Source organism: Danio aesculapii, chromosome 2 (genome assembly GCF_903798145.1).
Source record: "Danio aesculapii chromosome 2, fDanAes4.1, whole genome shotgun sequence".
NCBI classification, from domain to species: domain Eukaryota; kingdom Metazoa; phylum Chordata; class Actinopteri; order Cypriniformes; family Danionidae; genus Danio; species Danio aesculapii.
Genome location: NC_079436.1, coordinates 10,990,032 through 11,009,817, shown reverse-complemented (window position 1 = coordinate 11,009,817; position 19,786 = coordinate 10,990,032). Strand labels below are relative to the sequence as shown.

The window sequence follows — 19,786 nt, the reverse complement described above, 5'->3', positions numbered from 1 at the left end:
TTGTGTCAAAGGAAGAGATGGGGATGCTTGTTCATGCCTTCATCTCTTCTAGATTGGACTATTTTAATGTTCTGTTCACTTGTCTGAACAAATCCACCATGGATCGATGGCAGGTTGTGCAGAATGAAGCGGCGAGGCTTTTAACCAACACCAATAATAGGTCACATATTACACCTGTGCTTAAGGCACTTCACTGGCTTCCTATCAGTTTTAGAGTAAATTTTTAGATTCTGATCACTACATATAGAGCTCTGCATGGTCAAGCACCCCTGTATATTCAAGATCTTTTAAGCAGTCACTCACGTAGCCGGTCTCTGAGGTCTTCTGGCAAAGACCTGTTAGCCATTCCCAGAACTCGTCTTAAGACTAAAGGTGACCATACCTGGTGGCTCCACGGCTCTGGAACTCTCTCCCGAAAGCACTTGGAACTCTGGGATCAGTTGAACTTTTTAAAAAGCATTTAAAGACGCACCTTTTTGGTCAAGCTTTTAATTAACAGTATTAGTGTTCCTGTATTTGGATTTTTTTAGTAGTTTTAATATGTTTTAGCATGTTTTCTTTTATTGATATGTGTTCTTTTACTTGTTTTATCTTATTGTAAAGCACTTTGTGACTCAATGTCTGGGAAATGTGCTATATAAATAAACCTTTACTTTCTTACTAGAGAATATTGAAGTGGTCTATATGTCCATAGCTGAACACTATTGTTTTATTCCTTTAACATGCATACAAATCGAATCAAACATTCTGACACTTAAAAATGACCGCAGGGAAATAATAACAGCTTTCATTTGTGTTTATTAAATGTAAATCTCTATACAGAAAGTATTTAAACCACAGGGTGCATATTGATTTTTCTTATTTATATACAAGGTTAAAGTCAGAATTATTAGCCCTCCTGCAATATTAGCCCCTCGCCCCCCAACCCCCCCGCCCCCCCCCCCCCCCCCCCAAATTTGTGTTTAATGGAATTTTTTTTTCAACACATTTCTAAGCATAATAGTTTTAATAACTCATTTATATTAACTGAATTATTTTATCTTTGCCATGATGACAGTAAATAATATTTGACTAGATATTTTTCAAGATACTAGTTTTTAGATTGAAATGACATTTAAAGGCTTAACTAGGTTAATTAGGAAAGTCTTTGTAAAACGATGGTTTGTTCTGTAGACTGTATATAGCTATAAAAATATATAGCTTAAAGGGGCTAATAATATTGACCTTAAAATGGTTTTAAAAAATTTTAAACTGCTTTTATTCTAGACGAAATAAAGCAATTAAGACTTTCTCCAGAAGAAAAAATGTCATAGGATATACTGTAAAAATTTCCTTGCTCTGTTAAACATCATTTGGGAAATATTTAAACAAGAAATCACGGGAGGGCTAATTATTTCAACTTCAGCTGTATATATTTCGGAGTAGAATGTCAGGCGTCTAAACCTTATCCTACCCCTGACGGACACTATCTATCCAATCCAGATAGCTGGCCACTTTGGTGTAGATGCCCAGTTTGTCTCTCTGCCCGCAGCCTTCTCCCCAGGACACCAAACCCACCAGGAACCATGTATCATGAAACAACGTCATCATCGGACCCCCGCTGTCCCCCTCACAGGCGTCTTTGACCTGCCCCAATACTCCAGCGCAGAGCATGTTGTCGGTGAGGTTGTTCATCATATGCCTGGAACACTCTTTGTTGTCAATAATCGGTAGTTCCACGTAGTTGAGCGTTGAACTGAAGCGGTGGGCAGTTCGGTTGTTCTTCCCCCAGCCTGTGACGACGGTTACCGTCCCGTTGCGATGTAACATTCGTTCTGCCAGGTCCAGGCTGGGAAGGCATGCCGGAAGAATATATGTGGAAAATTTGGCCGGACCCGCCAAGCGCAACAAAGCGATGTCGTTGTCCACTGTGATTGGGTTGTATTGTGGGTGAGAGATGAATTGTTTGACGGGAAGGGTGATCTCGGAGCCTTCAAACTTGAACCTTTCGTAGTCGCCTGGCAAGACATGTGTGCCACTTGGTTAGAGAGGATGATTCAGAGAAATTTACTACTATGTTTTGACCCTTTTCACAAGACTTAAGCACTTAACGGTCATCAGCATCTTAAATCCTTTTAAGTTTTTTAATATTTAGATTTTTTAAAAAGTATGTACATTTAAATGTATTTAGGTATTATATTGCCTTTGCATCAAATTACAAATCAAACGAATTACCGCTTGTGCCAGGTGTCTGTAATGGAGCGTCTGCACTACCTGACAAAAGTCTTGTTGTCGGTCTCAGTTGTAAGACCAACAAATAATAACTTGATTACGCAGAACGTAGATTTTTCAGATTAATCATCTGGTGAACTGCATACCAATCATCACAAATACTGCAGAAGACCTATTGGAACCGACATGGACCCAAGATTCTCACAGAAATCAGTCAAGTTTGGTGAAGGAAAAATCATGGTTTGGGGTTACATTCCGTATAGGGGTGTGCGAGAGATCTGCAGAGTGGATGGCAACATCAACAGCCTGAGGTATCAAGACATTTGTGCTGCCCATTACATTACAAACCACAGGAGAGGGCAAATTCTTCAGCAGGATAGCGCTCCTTCTCATACTTCAGCCTCCACATCAAAGTTCCTGAAAGCAAAGAAAGTCAAGGTGCTCCGGGATTGGCCAGCCCAGTCACCAGACATGAACATTATTGAGTATGTCTGGGGTAAGATGAAGCAGGAGGCATTGAAGATGAATCCAAAGAATCTTGATGAACTCTGGGAGTCCTGCAAGAACGCTTTCTTTGTCATTCCAGATGACTTATTAATAAATGATTTGAGTCATTGCAGAGATGTATGGATGCAGTCCTCCAAGCTCATGGGAGTCATTCATTCTTTTTCCACTACACCATGACTTTATATTCTATACTGTACATTATTTCTGTTAAGTGACAAGACTTTTGTCTAAGCAAAGTCAGACCTTACTGTCCTAATTAAATAATTAAAAATCAAGGGATGATCATATTTTATTTTGGTCAAATAAGCGTAATCTAGAGGCCTTTGACTTTCATATAAGCCACTTCTGATACTAAATGATCAACTAGAAGTCAAGTTATTATTCATTGTTCCTAAAACTAGGATAGGCGACAAGACTTTTGTCAGGTAGTGTGTGATGGCGGGACAGTACATTTGGCATTGTTCTTTCTGGCTGCCATTCTCAGTCTCACACTATATTTTTCCTTTTTTTTGAAAGTCTACTGTCGTGAGGTTTATTTAAGCAAATGGGATTGTAAAAAAATTATCTGTGGTCCTCTCCCATTTACTGCGCTCTAAGTTTACTCAACTATGAAGACCCCGGAAATGTGAAAAGGGTCCATAAATGAGTACACTCCTCACAGATCTCTATTTTAAATGAACGTTTTCTATATGATGTTTTACAATTATTCATTTGTGCATATCCATTAGATTAGTCAGTACTAAACTCAAATTAGTACACCCAAATGAATATGTCGGGTAGAAATATTAAATAAAATTTTAATAAACTGGACAAATCAATAAAAACAAAAATGTATTAAATTTAGTGAAATTTTGCAGTTTGTAATATTTATTTTGCTATAAATGTTAAATTTACCGTTTTATCTTTCTGTTCCTAAATATGTTAGGTGACCAAACTCTTTTTTTAAATTAATATTTGGCCATATTAATTGAGAATTGATTCTATATTATTTATAACATATAATTAAACATATTAATAGTTCATATCATAGGGTCATGAACCACTAGTTATTTTTAAAATTATTTTATGTGTTTGGGTTGCACAGTAACAGCTTTAAAACTTTAAATATTGTATTCAGTTTTAGTTCCATGTGAGAAATTAAATGTATAGTTCATCCAAAAATTTAAATGTTCCCATTATTTAATTATCCTCAAGTGGTTATTTACTTTTATGAATTTGTTTGTTTTTTCTGTTGAACACAAAAGAAGATATTTTGAAGAAAGCTGAGGACCACTGTAAGTGTAGCCATTTACATCAACAGAATTTAATTGTTTGGGGTGAACTATCCCTGTAAATATAAGTCATAATAAGCTGATTGCACAAACATGCAAGCACATTTGGAGATTTTTTTAGATTAATCTGGCCAAATTATTGTACTCCTGAGTTTGTTATTTGTGACACATTCTTTTCACATCTGAGCCAACATCAATTCCAGCTAGCCTATGTGTTTTATTATGTTTGTTGTTGTTGTTTTCAAATAGCTTTTAACAATGTGTCTTTTTAAAACTTTAATATTAGGGAGATGTATATCTGTATGACTACTTTTAAATGACAAAATATCTGACATACCCAGTCTGACACTGAACATGGAACTCGTCTCTAGGCAGTGAGCTGCAGTGAGAACCCAGTTTTCATCAATCAGAACTCCACCACAATGAAACTTGCCCAAGTGATTCAGTATGAGAGCCTGCAAACACACATTGTATTGTTGTTTAAATGCTTGAGCACAAAATATGCTCTTACTTAGTACAACATATGCTATTGGTACACCATATGACATGTCAGGATAAGATACAGTTTTATGCAAAAGTTTGGCCACCCCTGATAATTATCATAATTGCAAACCATAGCCAGGGGTCCGGTTTGGTGACCACAGGATTTCATCTCTGTTGTTCGCAGACGATGTCGCTCTGTTGGCTTCCTCGAACATGGACATTCAGCATGCACTGGGGCGGTTTGCTGCCGAGTGTGATGCAGCTGGGATGAGAATCAGCACCTCAAAGTCCGAGGCTATGGTGCTCCACCGAAAAAAGGTACTGGTTGGAGGAAAGTCCTTACCCCAGGTGGAGGACAAGATCTCGGATACAAGCGGCCGAAATGAGTTTCCTTCACAGGGTGGCGCACCCTTATAGACAGGGTGAGGAGCTCTGTCACCCAGGAGGAGCTCGGAGTAGTGCTGCTGCTCCTCCACATTGAGAAAAGTCAGCTGAGGTGGCTCGGGCATCTGTTTCGGAAGCTCCCAGGATGCCTACCTAGGGAGGTGTTCCAGGCATGTCCCACCGGGAGGAGGACTCGTGGAAGACCCAGGACACGCTGGAGGGACTATGTTTCTTGGCTGGCCTGGGAATGTCTCGGGATCCCCGCAGAGGAGCTCTAGAAAGTGTCTGGAGAGAGGGAAGTCTGGAGTTCTCTCCTAAGACTGCTGCCCCTGCGACAAAGCCCCGGATCAGCAGATGAAAATGATGATGAAATGATGAACCTGCTGGCCTTTTAAATCAGCAAATTAATTTGGATAAATTTTATACCCTAGGAAAAATGCAACATTTCAGTTCTTACATAACATTTAATTAATCAACAGATGCAATACAATTTAAGTCTTAACAAAAACAGACAGGTGCAAAAATTTGGTCACCCCAACAGAATAATAACATCAATCTTTTGTGCAGCCACCTTTGCTGAAACAGCTGAAGACGCTTCGTATAGCCAAGGATACGTCCCTGAATTCTTGCTGAAGGCATTTTGGACCATTCTTCTTTACAAAATTTCTCCAGCTCAGTCAGGTTTGATAGGTGCAGAGTGTGAACTACCCTTTTCAAATCAATCCATAGATTTTCGATGATGTTCAAGTCTGGGGGCTAGGATAGCCATTCTAGAACATTGTATTGTGTCTGAGCATGAATTCCTTGGTAGATCTGGTAGATCTGAAACTGTGCTTTGGGTCATTATCCTGCTGAAACATCCAACCCTGCCATAACTTCAGCCTCTTGACTAATTTCTGAACATTGTTCTTCAGAATCTGCTGATACTGGGTGGAATCCATGCGACCTTCAACTCTGACAAGGTTTCCAGTACCGGTGCTGGCCACACATCCGCACAGCATGACGGACGCTCCACCATATTTTACAGTAGAGAGCAGGTTCTTCTCCGGGAATGTTGTGTTCTTTTTCCACCATGCAAATCGTCTTTGGTTGTGGCATCTGTCCACAGTTTATTTTTCCAAAATGATTCAGGCTTGTCCAGATGAGCTTTTGCATACCTCAAACGACTTTTCTTGATGGCAGAATTCAGAAAAGGCTTCTTCTGCATCACCCTTCCATTGAGCTGTTCGGCTGGACTGTGGAAAGATGTTCAATGGCATTATCAGCAACAAGATGTTCCAGGAGCTCTTTGAAGGTGGTCTGTGGTTTGCCTGTGACCATTCTAACCATTCTTCACCTTTGCCTTTTAGATATTTTTCTTGGTCTAGCACATCTTTCCTTCACAAGGACTGTTATCAGCAACAAGATGTTCCAGGAGCTCTTTGAAGGTGGTCTGTGGTTTGTCTGTGACCATTCTAACCATTTTTCGCCTTTGCCTTTTAGATATTTTTCTTGGTCTAGCACATCTTTCCTTCACAAGGACTGTTCCTGTGGCCTTCCATTTTCTTACTATATTTCTGACTGTGGAGATAGAGACTTTAAACCTTTGATCTCCTAATTCATGTTGATGAATTATCTTCTAAGGAAGTTCTTTTGAGGTTCCTATGTTGCTACTTTCTCGTTCACATTAAGGAGAAGCACAACTAGCAATCAGCTATCTTAAATATCCTTGTTCATGATTTGTTGCACCTGTGTTGGGATTGTTAAGGTTCACCGAGTCGCTCAAATCAATTTTGTGTTGTGATCAATCAGCATTAAGTGACTACAGGTTTTGAAATCCACACAAAAGAGAGGGTGCCCAAACTTTTGCTTCACCTATTTTTCAGTTTCAGTTTAATTTCACACATCTCAATACTGCTACACTACATATTTCTGTCTGAAAACATGACATTATCTATCTTTCTCTAAGAAACTAATGGAATTCACTGCGATCTTCCCTTATAAAGAAAGAGCACATATTTATGTAGCCACAGAGGGGGGGGGGGCTCAAATTTTTGCATAAAACTGTATGATAAAATATTTGCCACTGTGCATATACTTGCATAATTATTACATGTATTTCAAAGATACCTGCCAGGGGCTCTCTCCCCTTTTGCCAACTGTACCTCCAATAACCCATGGCTGTAAACCAGCCATAGGTTTGTTTGCATAGGCAGATTTTGGGATTCGGATCTGGCCACATGAAGCATCATCTGTTAATGACAAAAAGGCAGAAAATCAGCTCCCAGATATTCAGTTGAATTAATGTAATAATTCAAGGTCAACTTAAAGAAACATGTTTTTTAGACTAAAGTTTCCCTGAAATAAGTGTTGTCTCAGTATAGTCTGAGTTCGGTTTTCAAATATAGCAATTACATCTAATAAATCGGTTACATTGTATAAATAAATTGTACATCTAATAAATCGGTATATTGTGTACATTTTTAATAGCCACATTTGTGAATAAAAATGCCATCCAAATAGATGTCCCGCATGTGTCCAAAAAGCTAATGTAGAATCTTGATTACAAATGCAAAATTATAAGCATTAATTTGTGCACTGAATACAAAATCACCAATGTGTATTTATTTAATAGTTGACTATATTGTGTTATGGTAACTTACTTTTGGCAGTACATTTTCTGGAATTGTCTTGGAGTTGGTATCCCTTGATGCAACTGCATGTGCGAGCAAGACCGTTCTTACTCTCGCGGCATTCATGATCACAGTCTCCGTTGTTCAGCGAACAGTTAGTGGCTGTCCTGCCTGAGGTTAAATCACAGAACTGCTGTCAAGACATTTATCCCTGCAATGAATGACCTCAACACACACCACTGCCCTGTAACTCGAGAAGGACATTACTAAATGCCCTAAATGAGCGGTGACACAGCAGATCGAAAAACACTGATGAAGCAGTCAAAACCCTGCAAAGACAAACGAACAAACATGTTTTTATGCCCGTTTTGGTAGATCGCATAAATAAAATATGAATGGAAATGCCAAGGGGGTGATATGATGGGTTAGCAATGTAAGAAGGTTGCTGGTTTAAGTCCCGGCTGATCCAGTTGGCATTTCTGTGTGGAGTTTGCATGTTCTCCCCGTGTTGGTGTGGGTTTCCTCCGGATGCTCCGATTTCCCCCCACAGACACCAACCAAACACATGCGCTAGGTGAATTGAATAAACTAAATTGCCGTATGTGTGTGAATGAGTATGAGTGTGAATGAGTACGAGTGTAAATGATAATGTGTATGAGTGTGAATGAGGGCATCCGCTGCGTAAAATATATGCTGGAATAGTTGGCGGTTCATTCTGCTGTGGCGACCCCTGATAAATAAAGGGACTAAGCTGAAGGAAAATGAATGGAAATGCCAAGATGAGCAAACATTTTGAAAATTTGAGTATGATAAACTTTATATCCGATAATAAAAATGTGTCTAAACTACAATAAAAGCACATCAAAAAAATGTTTTAACAGATCATGTGATAATTTGATACACTCAAAAAAAAATTTTTAATGTTCAATCAAACTACGTATTTAAAATGAGCTGAAACAACTACATCCTTTTTAGGGACAACTTAATTGAACTTAATTGATTTATGTTCAATCCACTTAAATTTGTAAACACTAAGAGGTTAACTTAATTCCTTAAAGTTGTCCCAACACAAATCAATCGGTGGAACCCAGCATTTTTTACAGTGTATGTAAAAGGTATCATCAGTTAATTAGATAATGACTGTTTAAACAACTTTTCAGAAAAACGAATGCAAATTAATGCAAAACAAATGTCTTAATGTACTTTTAATAATCAACCTACACTGCAAAAAAACAAACAAACTATTATTTACTGTAAAAAACGACAGTGTGGTTGCCAGTATTCTAGCATTAAATATACGGTACAAACCATAAAAGAAACTACACATTTTTACGGTAAACTACCGTATTTCATTAATTTAAGCCATAGGTCTCAAATTCCTGGAGGGCCGCAGCTCTGCACAGTTTTGCTCCAACCCTGATCAAACACAGCTGATCCAACTAATGAAGGTGTTCATGACTCTTTTGAACACTTCAGTTATTTGGATCAGCTGTGTTTGAAAGGGTTGAAGCAAAACCTTGCAGAGCTGCGGCCCTCCAGGAGTTGAGTTTGAGACCTATGATTTAAGCGTTAATACACCGGTGTTTTAAAGTACTGACAACAACACATCATGTTACACAGACAAAATGTACATTAACTGATTGGACATAACATAAAGAAACATATTTCAAAACACAGATATCATATCATGTGTTAACAAGTGAATCAAAAGGTATAATGTGATATTTAATTACATAATACATATTCACTCATTTTTCAAAAAAAAAATATGCAAATTAATGGAAAACAAATGCCTTAGTGTACTTTAATAAATCAACCTACACCCGAAAAGAAAAACCTGTGATATATAATGTAAAAAATGGCAGGTGTGGTATTCTAGCATTAAAAATTTCACATTTTTATGGTTAACTACCGTATTTCATTAATTTAAGTGTTAATACGCGAGTGTATTAACACTTAAATTAATGAAATACGGTAGTTAACCATAAAAGTACTGACTACACATCATGTTACACAGAGAAAAAGTACATAAGTGATTAGACTACTGTACATAACTGATGGGAAATAAACAATAAAGAAACATATGTCAGCAAAAAGATAACAGATCTTGTGTTAACATGCGATATGTAATCAAAAGGTATATTGTGATATTTAATAAGATAATGTATATTCACTTACATAATTTTGAGAAAACAAATGCAAATTAATGCAAAACAAATGTCTTAATGTACTTTAATTAATCAACCTCCACTGTAAAAAAGTCTGTAAAAAGTACTGTAAAAAACAGCAGATGTGGTTGCCAGTATTCTCAGCCTAATCTCGTAAGGTAACATAAGTATTTTATGTTTTGTCAGTTTAGTGGCTAATTTTAGTCATATGAAAATGTACAGTTTTAAAAAGGAGACGTGGCACCAAACCCTGCCCCTAAACCCAGCCGTCATTGGGGGATAAGCAAATTATACTAAATTGTATGAATGAGATTGTACGAATACAAACAAATTAGCCACAAAATCAAGAAGTTACAAATTGCCGTGAGAGAGCCTTGGTATTCTAGCATTAAAAACACGGTACAACCTGTAAAGTAAATGTAAAATTTTTACGGTAAACATTAATCTATATCCTTAATACACCAGTGTTTTGAAGTACTACCAACACATCATGTTACACAGAGAAAATGTACATAAGTGTTTAGACACATAAAGAAACATGCAGTTGAAGTCAAAATTATTAGCTCCCCTAAATTATTAGCCCCCCTGTTTATTTTTTTCCCCAATTTCTGTTTAACAGAGAGATTTTTTTTCAACACATTTACTTAATAGTTTTAATAACTCATTTCTAATAACTGATTTATTTTATCTTTGCCATGATGACAGTACATAATATTTGACTAGATATTATTAAACAGCTTAAAGTGACATTTAAAGGTTTAACTAGGTTAAACATCATCTATTAAACATCATTTGGTAAATAGTTAAAAAAGAAAAAACATTCAAAAGGGGGCTAATAATTCTGACTTCAACTGTATGTCAACACACAGCTAACCGATCATGTGTCAACAAGTGATATGTAGTGAAAAGGTATAATGTGATATTTAATTAGATAATGCTTATTCACTTGCATACTTGTCAGGTAGCGAAAGCAAATTTATGCAAAACAATTGTCTTAATGTACTTTAATTACTCAACCTACACTGTAAAAAAATCTGTAAAATTTACTGTAAAAAAACAGCAGCTGTAGTTACCACTTGCCAGTATTTTACTGGTAAAAACAAAAATAAAAATTAATTACAGTAAACTACAGAATTCCATAAAAGAGTTTTGTAGTACTAACATCAACACATCATATCCTTTGTTACACAGAAAAAAAAGTACATAACTAAAAATGAAGTGTCATGCAGTAAATTTTGGGAAAATCAATTTACAGTTGTTCACATTATATATATATCCACGAGTTCACACTTGCAATAGTTTCAGAATAAAGCGTATTTGGCGTGCTGTCCAGGGAGAGGGCTCTGAGCTCGGGGAAGACACCCAAACTCGAGTTATTCCTCTTATCAGGAAACAGAGAGGAATTGGGATTCGAGCGAAGTATCTAGCCCGGCCCCAGAACGCTCCCCCCGGGATTGTAATGCTTAAGAGGTGAGGTGACGGGGTGGTGGAGGGACGCTAAAGTCGTAAGATGCTGCAGGTAAGACAGCTTTGGTATATATAGGGGTTTGGTCAAGAACTGATTGGATAATAGAATAATTGTCAATGACGTATTTGATACTGAAACTTCTGCGCGTGCTCCTCCCGAAATTTGTTTATAAAACATCACTACATTTATATAGGAAAGGAATATATAAAGGAATCTTAATTTTAAACAGGTTATGGATTTTCACAGTGGCATTTTTACTGTTGAAATTAACGCACTTTTTTACAGTGTATGGTTGTAAGTATGGTGAAATTAGTTTAAAAATTGTTTTTTTACGTTAATCAAAGCAATCAACCAAAAGGTTGATCCACACAAAGGTTTAGGATTTTGAACCATTAGAGCAAAAACTAATAAAGCAATATTTAATTGATCAGATGAGGTAAATGCAAAGATTTCCGTTTTAACATTTTTTTTTTATGTAAAGTGTATAACAAGTAAAAATGCTCACGCAGGTCACAATGTTTCCCTTCAAATCCAGAGTCGCAGGTGCAGGAGTAATCCTGCAACAGGTCAACACACTTCCCATGAACACACGGATTCGTGGTGCACTGGTTTCCATCTAAGAGTAAAGAACACCTAATGAGTTATGAAGCACTTACAAAGCTACACCCCAGGACTGACTGAACTAACCTTTATATGCCGTCCAGAACTCCAGCTGTAGGATGAAGAACTCAGTAAATAGATCATAATTAGGAGCAAAAGTGCATGAGTACAGTTAAAAGCTGACCAACCGTGGCCTCCCTGGTTATAAAGATTTCTCTTGCTTCTTCGAAATCGCACAGTTCCTCTCTACACTCCCGCTCCAGCGATGCCGGCTTAAGTTCCTCCATGAAAGTGTTGGCTCTTCTTGAACGGAGGAGCATATGTGCTTTTGGGCTGCTAGAAAATACTGACCAAAACAGACACGGGTTAATAGGGCAGAGCACTCAATGTGGCTTTCCCAGTATTTATTTATGCTTTAAAAGTTTTCATCTCCCGTTAATCTTGCAGTTTATTTGCAATTATCAGGTAATGGTTCAAACGTGAGGAATATGGAGCTTCGTCAATAAATTCTGTTTAAAATTTAATACATTTATATGAATAAAATTCATTAAAGTACGTGTAATATCTAAATATAATAACTCCTCTGATACACGCATCTTTTTTCATTTTTCAAGTTTTTTTGTATGAAATTTTAAAAATACCAAATAATTGTATTGAAAAAATTCAATCTTAAAACTACGTCAAATTGACATCTAATATAGTCAAATTGATATCCACTATGTCAAATTGACATCTAACATTGTTAAATTGACATCTAATATTGATGTCAAAAAACATGTCAAAAATGCAATTTGATTTGATGTCAATTGACTTTCTTGACATCTAAAATTAGTATTAAAAAAGTAAAAATTGCAAATCAATTTGATGTCAATTGACTATGTTGATCTCAAAACTATGTCAATTTGACAACTAATATTGGCGTCAAAATTGCTAATCGATTTGATGTCAATTGACTATGTTGACCTCAAAACTACATCAAATTGACATCAAACTTTGGCATCAAAAATGTCAAAAATACAAATAAATTTGATGTCAATTGACTATGTTGATCTCAAAACTACATTAAATTGACATCAAACGTTGGCGTCAAAAATACAAATAAATTTGATGTCAATTGACTATGTTGATCTCAAAACTAGATCAAATTGACATCAAACTTTGGCGTCAAAAATGTCAAAAATACAAATAAATTTGATGTCAATTGACTATGTTGATCTCAAAGCTACATCAAATTGACTTTTAACATTGGCGTTAAAAATGCTAAATCGATTTGATGTCAGTTGACTGTTGGTCTCAAAACTACGTCAAACTGACATCTAACATTGGCATTAAAAGTCAAACTTGCAAATTAATTTGATGTCAATTGACTACGTTGATGTTAAAACTATGTCAAATGAATATCTGTCACAAAACTGTCAAATTGACATCTAATATTGGCGTCAAAAACATGTCAAAAATGCTATTTAAATTGATGTCAATTGACTATGTTGATCTTAAAACTACATCAAATTGACATCTAACATTGGCATCAAACATGCTAATCAGTTTGTTGTCAATTGACTATGTTGATCTTAAAACTACGTCAAACTGACATTAACATTGGCGTCAAAAATGTGTAAAAATTGATAAATCGGTTTGATATCAATTGACTATCTTGGTCTCAAAACTGTCAAATTGACATCTAATATTGGCATCAAAAACACGTAAAAATGCTAAATTAATTTGATGTCAAATTACGTATTATCTAAAAACTACATAAAATTGACATCTAACATTGGCATTAAAAGTCAAACTTGCAAATTGATTTGATGTCAATTGACTTTATTGATCTTAAAACTACGTCAAATTAATATCTTGGGCTCAAAACTCAAATTGACATCTAATATTGGCATCAAAAACACTTAAAAAATGCAAATCAATTTGATGTCAATGGACTATGTTGATCTTAAAACTACATCAAATTGACATCTAACATTGGTGTCAAAAACGCTTAAAAATGCTAAATTAATTTGATGTCAAATGACTTATGATCTCAAAACTACATAAAATTGACATCTAACATTGGTATTAAAAGTCAAACTAGCAAATTGATTTGATGTCAATTGACTTTGTTGATCTTAAAACTACGTCAAACTGACATCTAACACTAGAGTAAAAAGTCAAACATGCAAATCAATGTATTGTCAATTGACTATGTTGATCTCAAAACGATATCAAATTGACATCTAACATTGGCGTAAAAAAACATATAAAAATTGCAAAATTTATTTGATGTCAGTCGACTATCTTGGTCTCAAAACTGTCAAATTGACATCTAATATTGGCATCAAAACCACGTGAAAAATGCAAATCAATTTGATGTCAAATGACTTATTATCTCAAAATTACATAAAATCGACATCCAACATTGGCGTCAAAAAACACTTCAAAAATCAATTCCAGGACTGCCTGTAAAAAAACTTCATAACTTCCTCTTAATGTTCCCATTTTCAGACAGGCACTAGCTTTTAACAATTTCATAACAATAAAATGCGCTATGCAACTGTTTGTTTATTGTAAAGTAATATTGACCTCATACCTGTCTCGCAAAGACCGCCATCAGAACAAAATACAACCAGTGTTAAGATCCAGAAGAAAAGACTCCTCATTGTGGCAACAAACCCTTTAAATACAGAAGAAAAAAAAATCTATAAATCTAAATAAAGAAACCTGATATCAGCATCTAGATTTGAAGACGTATATAAGTTAAACTGATGCTTTGGTTTCATATACATAGATAAAATATAGTCTACAATAATAGTATATTTAAAAATCTTACCGTGCTCTCAAATATGAACGCGGTACTTTAAAGGCCAGGTATTTCTCAAATGAAAACTACATTAGAAGATACATGAAAAAAGTATTTTAAATATCCCAGCTTAATCTGACAGGACAGAAAAGCACAAACAAGCGTTAGCAGCTAAAACAAACCGTTCACTGAACAAATAATATCAGCCTAAATCAATCACAGGATTTTCATTTTGCTATCATATTACCATCCGCAAGTTAAACAGAGTGAAATCCACACATTTACAGGATTTATCTAACCCTTGATGAATATTACAAAAAGTTTACTTACATTTTTGTTTTTAAATAAGAAAGGAAATGAAATGAAGATGGTTGTTTAAAGTGCGTTAATGACTAACTATATCTGTTTGCTGAGAGTCCACAGTCTGCATTCTCATCTGCTGTCTGTCCACACGCAACTACTCATGTCCAACTGCACAGCTTAAGGGTTAATCAGACTATTGCTTGTAATAACTACTAATATTTGTGCTTTATTTACTTATAGTTGGTGTTATTTTGCCCTCTTTGACACTATAGCGGTTTCCATCCAAAGATGCAACTTTAACAAATTGAAATATCACAGTAAACAATAATGAATAAAGCACCGTTTCAATCCAATGAATCAAAGAGAACAAAATCATTGATTTTTGATAAACTGGTGTCACATATCAGATAAAGAGTTTGCTGCAATAAGAGAATAAATCACTTCTATTTCAGAAGACGAAATGCAATGAACGGGCAGTGGATTTTTGGATCTTTGGGAGGCCTTTGGGACTCTCAAGACAGTTCTGAAGGTAATAAAACTGAACCACTTTGATAACAGACTTTGGCTGAGGGATTTTAGAAATGAGCAAAGCAACATTTTAGATGTTTTACAATGTGGACAGCCTGCTGGTTTGTCCATTAATGTCATTCCGTTGTTGCCATTTTTGGTTATAACATGATCTGTTTAAAGAAGGAATTTATTCAGTAAATGCATTTCCATTGTAGTTTATGCAATTTAGTATAGAATAAAAACATTTATCCTAGTCAAAAAAATGTTTTTTTTATGAGCGTTTTCAAAATGTACACTCATCTTTTAGAAATGAGACGAGATGGCGGAAACGAGACGAGATGGCGGCGCGTTCGGTTCGCGAGGCTCAGTGTCTCTCCAGTTTCTGCAATTTTGCAGTATTATTCCTGCTCATTTCGGGCCTGTTCGTGCAGAACAGCAGTGCCTTTACATCGTACACCCGACAGGACATCTTGGATATTGGATTGTGCATTCCGGACAGTTTTATTAACAATCTTCGACTCATCCCTGAGATCGCCAGAACACCCGGGCCGAAGAGCCCTGCCCGGCCGGGCGGAAGTGCTCGGAGGCGGCGCAGATAACGTAAACAAAGACGGGGGAAGCGCGGCGGGCTAAGAGCTAAGCTGAAGCTAACACCACACCGGCTCTCTTTACCCAGCATCTTTCTCGCCAATGTACGGTCACTGGTGAACAAAATGGATGAGATTCGACTGCGCATCAACCACAGCAAAAGATTATGGAACTGTAATGTCATGATTTTCACAGAAACATGGCTAAACAGCGGGATACCAGACAGCGCTATATCGCTAACGGAGCATCAAACATTCCGAGCAGACAGAACGGCGGATGACTCCGGTAAGACCAGAGGCGGAGGATTATGCATTTATATTAACAAAGCTTGGTGCACAAACTCTGTCGTCGTTGGGAGACATTGCTCTGTTAACCTGGAATTTCTAATGGTTAAATGTAGACCGTTTTATCTGCCACGGGAGTTCACCTCCACCATAATAACTGCCGCTTATATCCCTCCCGACGCTGATGCCAAGCTCGCTATGAATGAACTTCATGCAGCCATCAGCAAACAACAGACTGCTCACCCGGAGGCTGCTTTTATTGTTGCGGGGGATTTTAATCACTCAAACTTAAAGACAGTGCTCCCCAAATTCCATCAAAACATTTTCTGCCACACAAGGGGAAACAAAACTTTAGACCAAGTTTACACAAACATGGCTGAAGCATATGTTGTGACCCCCCTCCCCCACTTGGGTCAATCAGATCACCTTTCTTTGTTTCTCACCCCCAAGTACTCACCCATCGTCAACCGTGTGAAGCCATCAGTAAAGACCATCAAAGTGTGGCCAGCGGGGGTGGACTCCACACTCCAGGACAGGTTTGAACACACAGACTGGAGTATGTTTGCTTCCCAGGCCACATGTGGCTCTCACACAGACATTGACAGTTACACTTCCTCTGTTCTGGAATATATCAACACCCAAATCAAAAGCCATGGATGAACAAGGAGGTGCGCCTCCTGCTGAAGGCACGCAACACTGCCTTCAGATCAGGGGATGCACAGGCCTACAGCACTTCCAGGGCTAATCTGAAGAGGGGCATCAAAAAGGCCAAGCACTGCTACAAGCTAAAGCTAGAGGAGCACTTTTCCAACTCTGATCCTCGGCGCATGTGGCAGGGCATCCAGGCCATCAGCAACTACAAACCCAGCCAGTCCACCCCCACAGCCACAAATGTCTCCTTCCTGAACGAGCTAAATGACTTTTATGCCCACTTTGAAAGAGACAATACAGAACCCTACACCAGGAACACTACCTCAACCGACCACTCACCTATCACACTCACCTCCACAGAGGTCTACACCGCACTGAGTCGGATCAATGTGCGTAAGGCTGCTGGACCAGACGGTATTCCTGGGCGCGTCCTCAAAGCATGTGCAGAACAGCTCGCTGGGGTATTCACAGACATTTTCAACCTGTCGCTTAACCTAGCAACTGTGCCAACATGCTTTAAAACCACCTCTATTGTGCCAGTGCCGAAACACTCCAGCCCAACATGCCTGAATGACCACCGCCCTGTAGCACTCACACCCATCATCATGAAGTGCTTCGAGCGGTTGGTCCTGGCACATCTGAAAGACTCTCTGCCATCCACACTGGACCCACATCAGTTTGCCTACCGTGGCAACAGGAGCACAGAAGATGCCGTCTCCATAGCACTGCACTCTGTCCTCACACACCTGGACAATAAAAACACTTATGCACGAATGCTGTTTGTTAACTTCAGCTCAGCATTCAACACTGTCATACCCTCTAAGTTACTGATCAAACTCAGAGACCTGGATATCAACGCGTCTCTCTGCAACTGGGTTATGGACTTTCTGACTAACAGACCTCAGAATGTTAGATCAGGCCACATCTGCTCCACCACCGTCACACTCAACACTGGTGTACCACAGGGCTGCGTGCTGAGCCCCTTCCTCTACTCCCTTTTTACCATCGACTGTAGGCCTGTGAACAGATCCAACACCATCATCAAATTTGCAGATGACACCACAGTGATTGGTCTAATCAGCAATAATGATGAGACTGCCTACAGGGAGGAGATACAGCATCTGGCCACCTGGTGCACTGACAATAATCTGCTCCTTAACACCAGCAAGACCAAGGAGCTCATTGTGGACTTCAGGAAGGGACGAACAGGCTCACATGATCCTATCCACATTAATGGGATGGCCGTGGAGCCTGTCTCATCCTTCAAGTTCCTGGGGACCCACATCTCTAAGGACCTTTCCTGGACCACCAACACCTCCAGCCTGGTCAAGAAGGCTCACCAGCGCCTATTCTTCTTGAGGCAACTTAAGAAGAACAAGCTTTCATCAGCCATCTTGGTGAACTTCTACCGATGCACAATAGAAAGCATCCTGACCAACTGCGTCACAGTCTGGTATGGAAGCTGCTCTGTTGCTGAGCGTAAGGCACTGCAACGGGTGGTGAAAACTGCACAACGCATCACAGGGACTACACTGCCAGCCATAGAGGACATCCAGAAGAAACACTGTCTGCGCCGAGCACGCAGTATTCTTAAGGACACTTCTCACCCTGCTCACAGACTGTTTTCTCTCCGGCCTTCCGGCAGGCGCTTCAGGCTCCCCCGGACAAAAACCAGCAGACTGAGGAACAGCTTTTTCCCCAGAGCTGTCTTCCTTTTGAACTCTGCCCCTCACTGACTCTTTTGCCCCCCCAATACACCCCCCACACTCCTCTAACTTATACTCCTCACAATCACTGCACTATTTAACATTTGCACATTTAACGATTCACTTATTTGAACTGGACATACCCACTGCACATGAACATTTGTAATTATGTTTATCTATCTGCACACTTCTGCTATTAATAGCATCCTGTACATATATTCATTTATTGTAAATCTGTTCATAGCTAATACAACCTGTATATAATGTTCATAGTACATCCATCTGTAAATATCACCATAGTTTTTCTATAACTGCACTTTATAACTTATACCTATATCCTGCACTTGCTGCTATTGCACTGCTGGTTAGACCGAAACTGCATTTCGTTGCCTTGTACTTGTACATGTGTAATGACAATAAAGTTGAATCTAATCTAATCTAATCTAATCTTGACATTTCCGTTCACTTTTTTATGGGATATTCTACTGCTGCTGATTTGATGCTTCTTTAATTATTATCTTGATAATTTATAGCATTTAAAACTAAATAAAATTTAATTTTTACTAATGCTAGTAGAGGTGACCGTAAATACACTACCTGACAAAAGTCTTGTCATTGATCCCAATTGTAAGAGCAACAAATAATAACTTGACTTCTAGTTGATCATTTGGAAAAGTGGCAGAAGGTCGATTTTTCAGATGAATCATCTGTTGAACTGCATCCCAATCATCACAAAGACTGCAGAAGAGCTACTTGAACTCACATGGAACCAAGATTCTTAAGAAATCAGTCAAGTTTGGTGAAGGAAAAATCATGGTTTGGGGTTACGTTCAGTATGGGGGTTGCTACCTGTTATAGGAGAACCTCTTCTTAACATTATCAACTCTTCTTTATCTTTAGGCCATGTTCCAAATCCTTACAAGTTAGCTGTTATTAAACCTATTATTAAGAAACCACAACTGGACCCCAGCAACTCAGCTAATTATAGGCCTATTTCAAATCTTCCATTTATTTCTAAAATACTAGAAAAAGTTGTTTCTGCTCAATTATTCTCCTTTCTGCAGATGAACAATGTTTTTGAAGTGTTTCAGTCAGGTTTCAGAGCTCATCACAGTACAGAAACTGCATTAGTGAAAATAGCCAACGATTTACTCTTAGCTGCTGACCAAGGGTGCATCTCGCTATTAGTTCTACTCGATCTTAGTGCGGCATTTGACACCATTGACCATGGTATCCTTATTAATCGCTTAAA

At 37.9% G+C, this 19,786-nt stretch overlaps 1 protein-coding gene across 1 annotated transcript; it reads right to left on the bottom strand.

The window, feature by feature from the left end:
• Positions 1–990: 990 nt before the first annotated feature.
• Positions 991–14,912, bottom strand: proca (protein C (inactivator of coagulation factors Va and VIIIa), a). The gene is made up of 10 exons (XM_056472679.1): positions 14,823–14,912; positions 14,523–14,578; positions 14,283–14,366; positions 11,893–12,050; positions 11,792–11,816; positions 11,610–11,720; positions 7,499–7,639; positions 6,966–7,087; positions 4,327–4,444; positions 991–1,997 (listed from the first exon to the last, which is right to left on the bottom strand). Exons 3-10 carry the CDS (start codon positions 14,350–14,352, stop codon positions 1,450–1,452), a joined length of 1,293 nt encoding a protein of 430 aa, XP_056328654.1. The 5' UTR covers positions 14,353–14,366; positions 14,523–14,578; positions 14,823–14,912; the 3' UTR covers positions 991–1,449.
• Between the last annotated feature and the right edge of the window lie 4,874 nt (positions 14,913–19,786).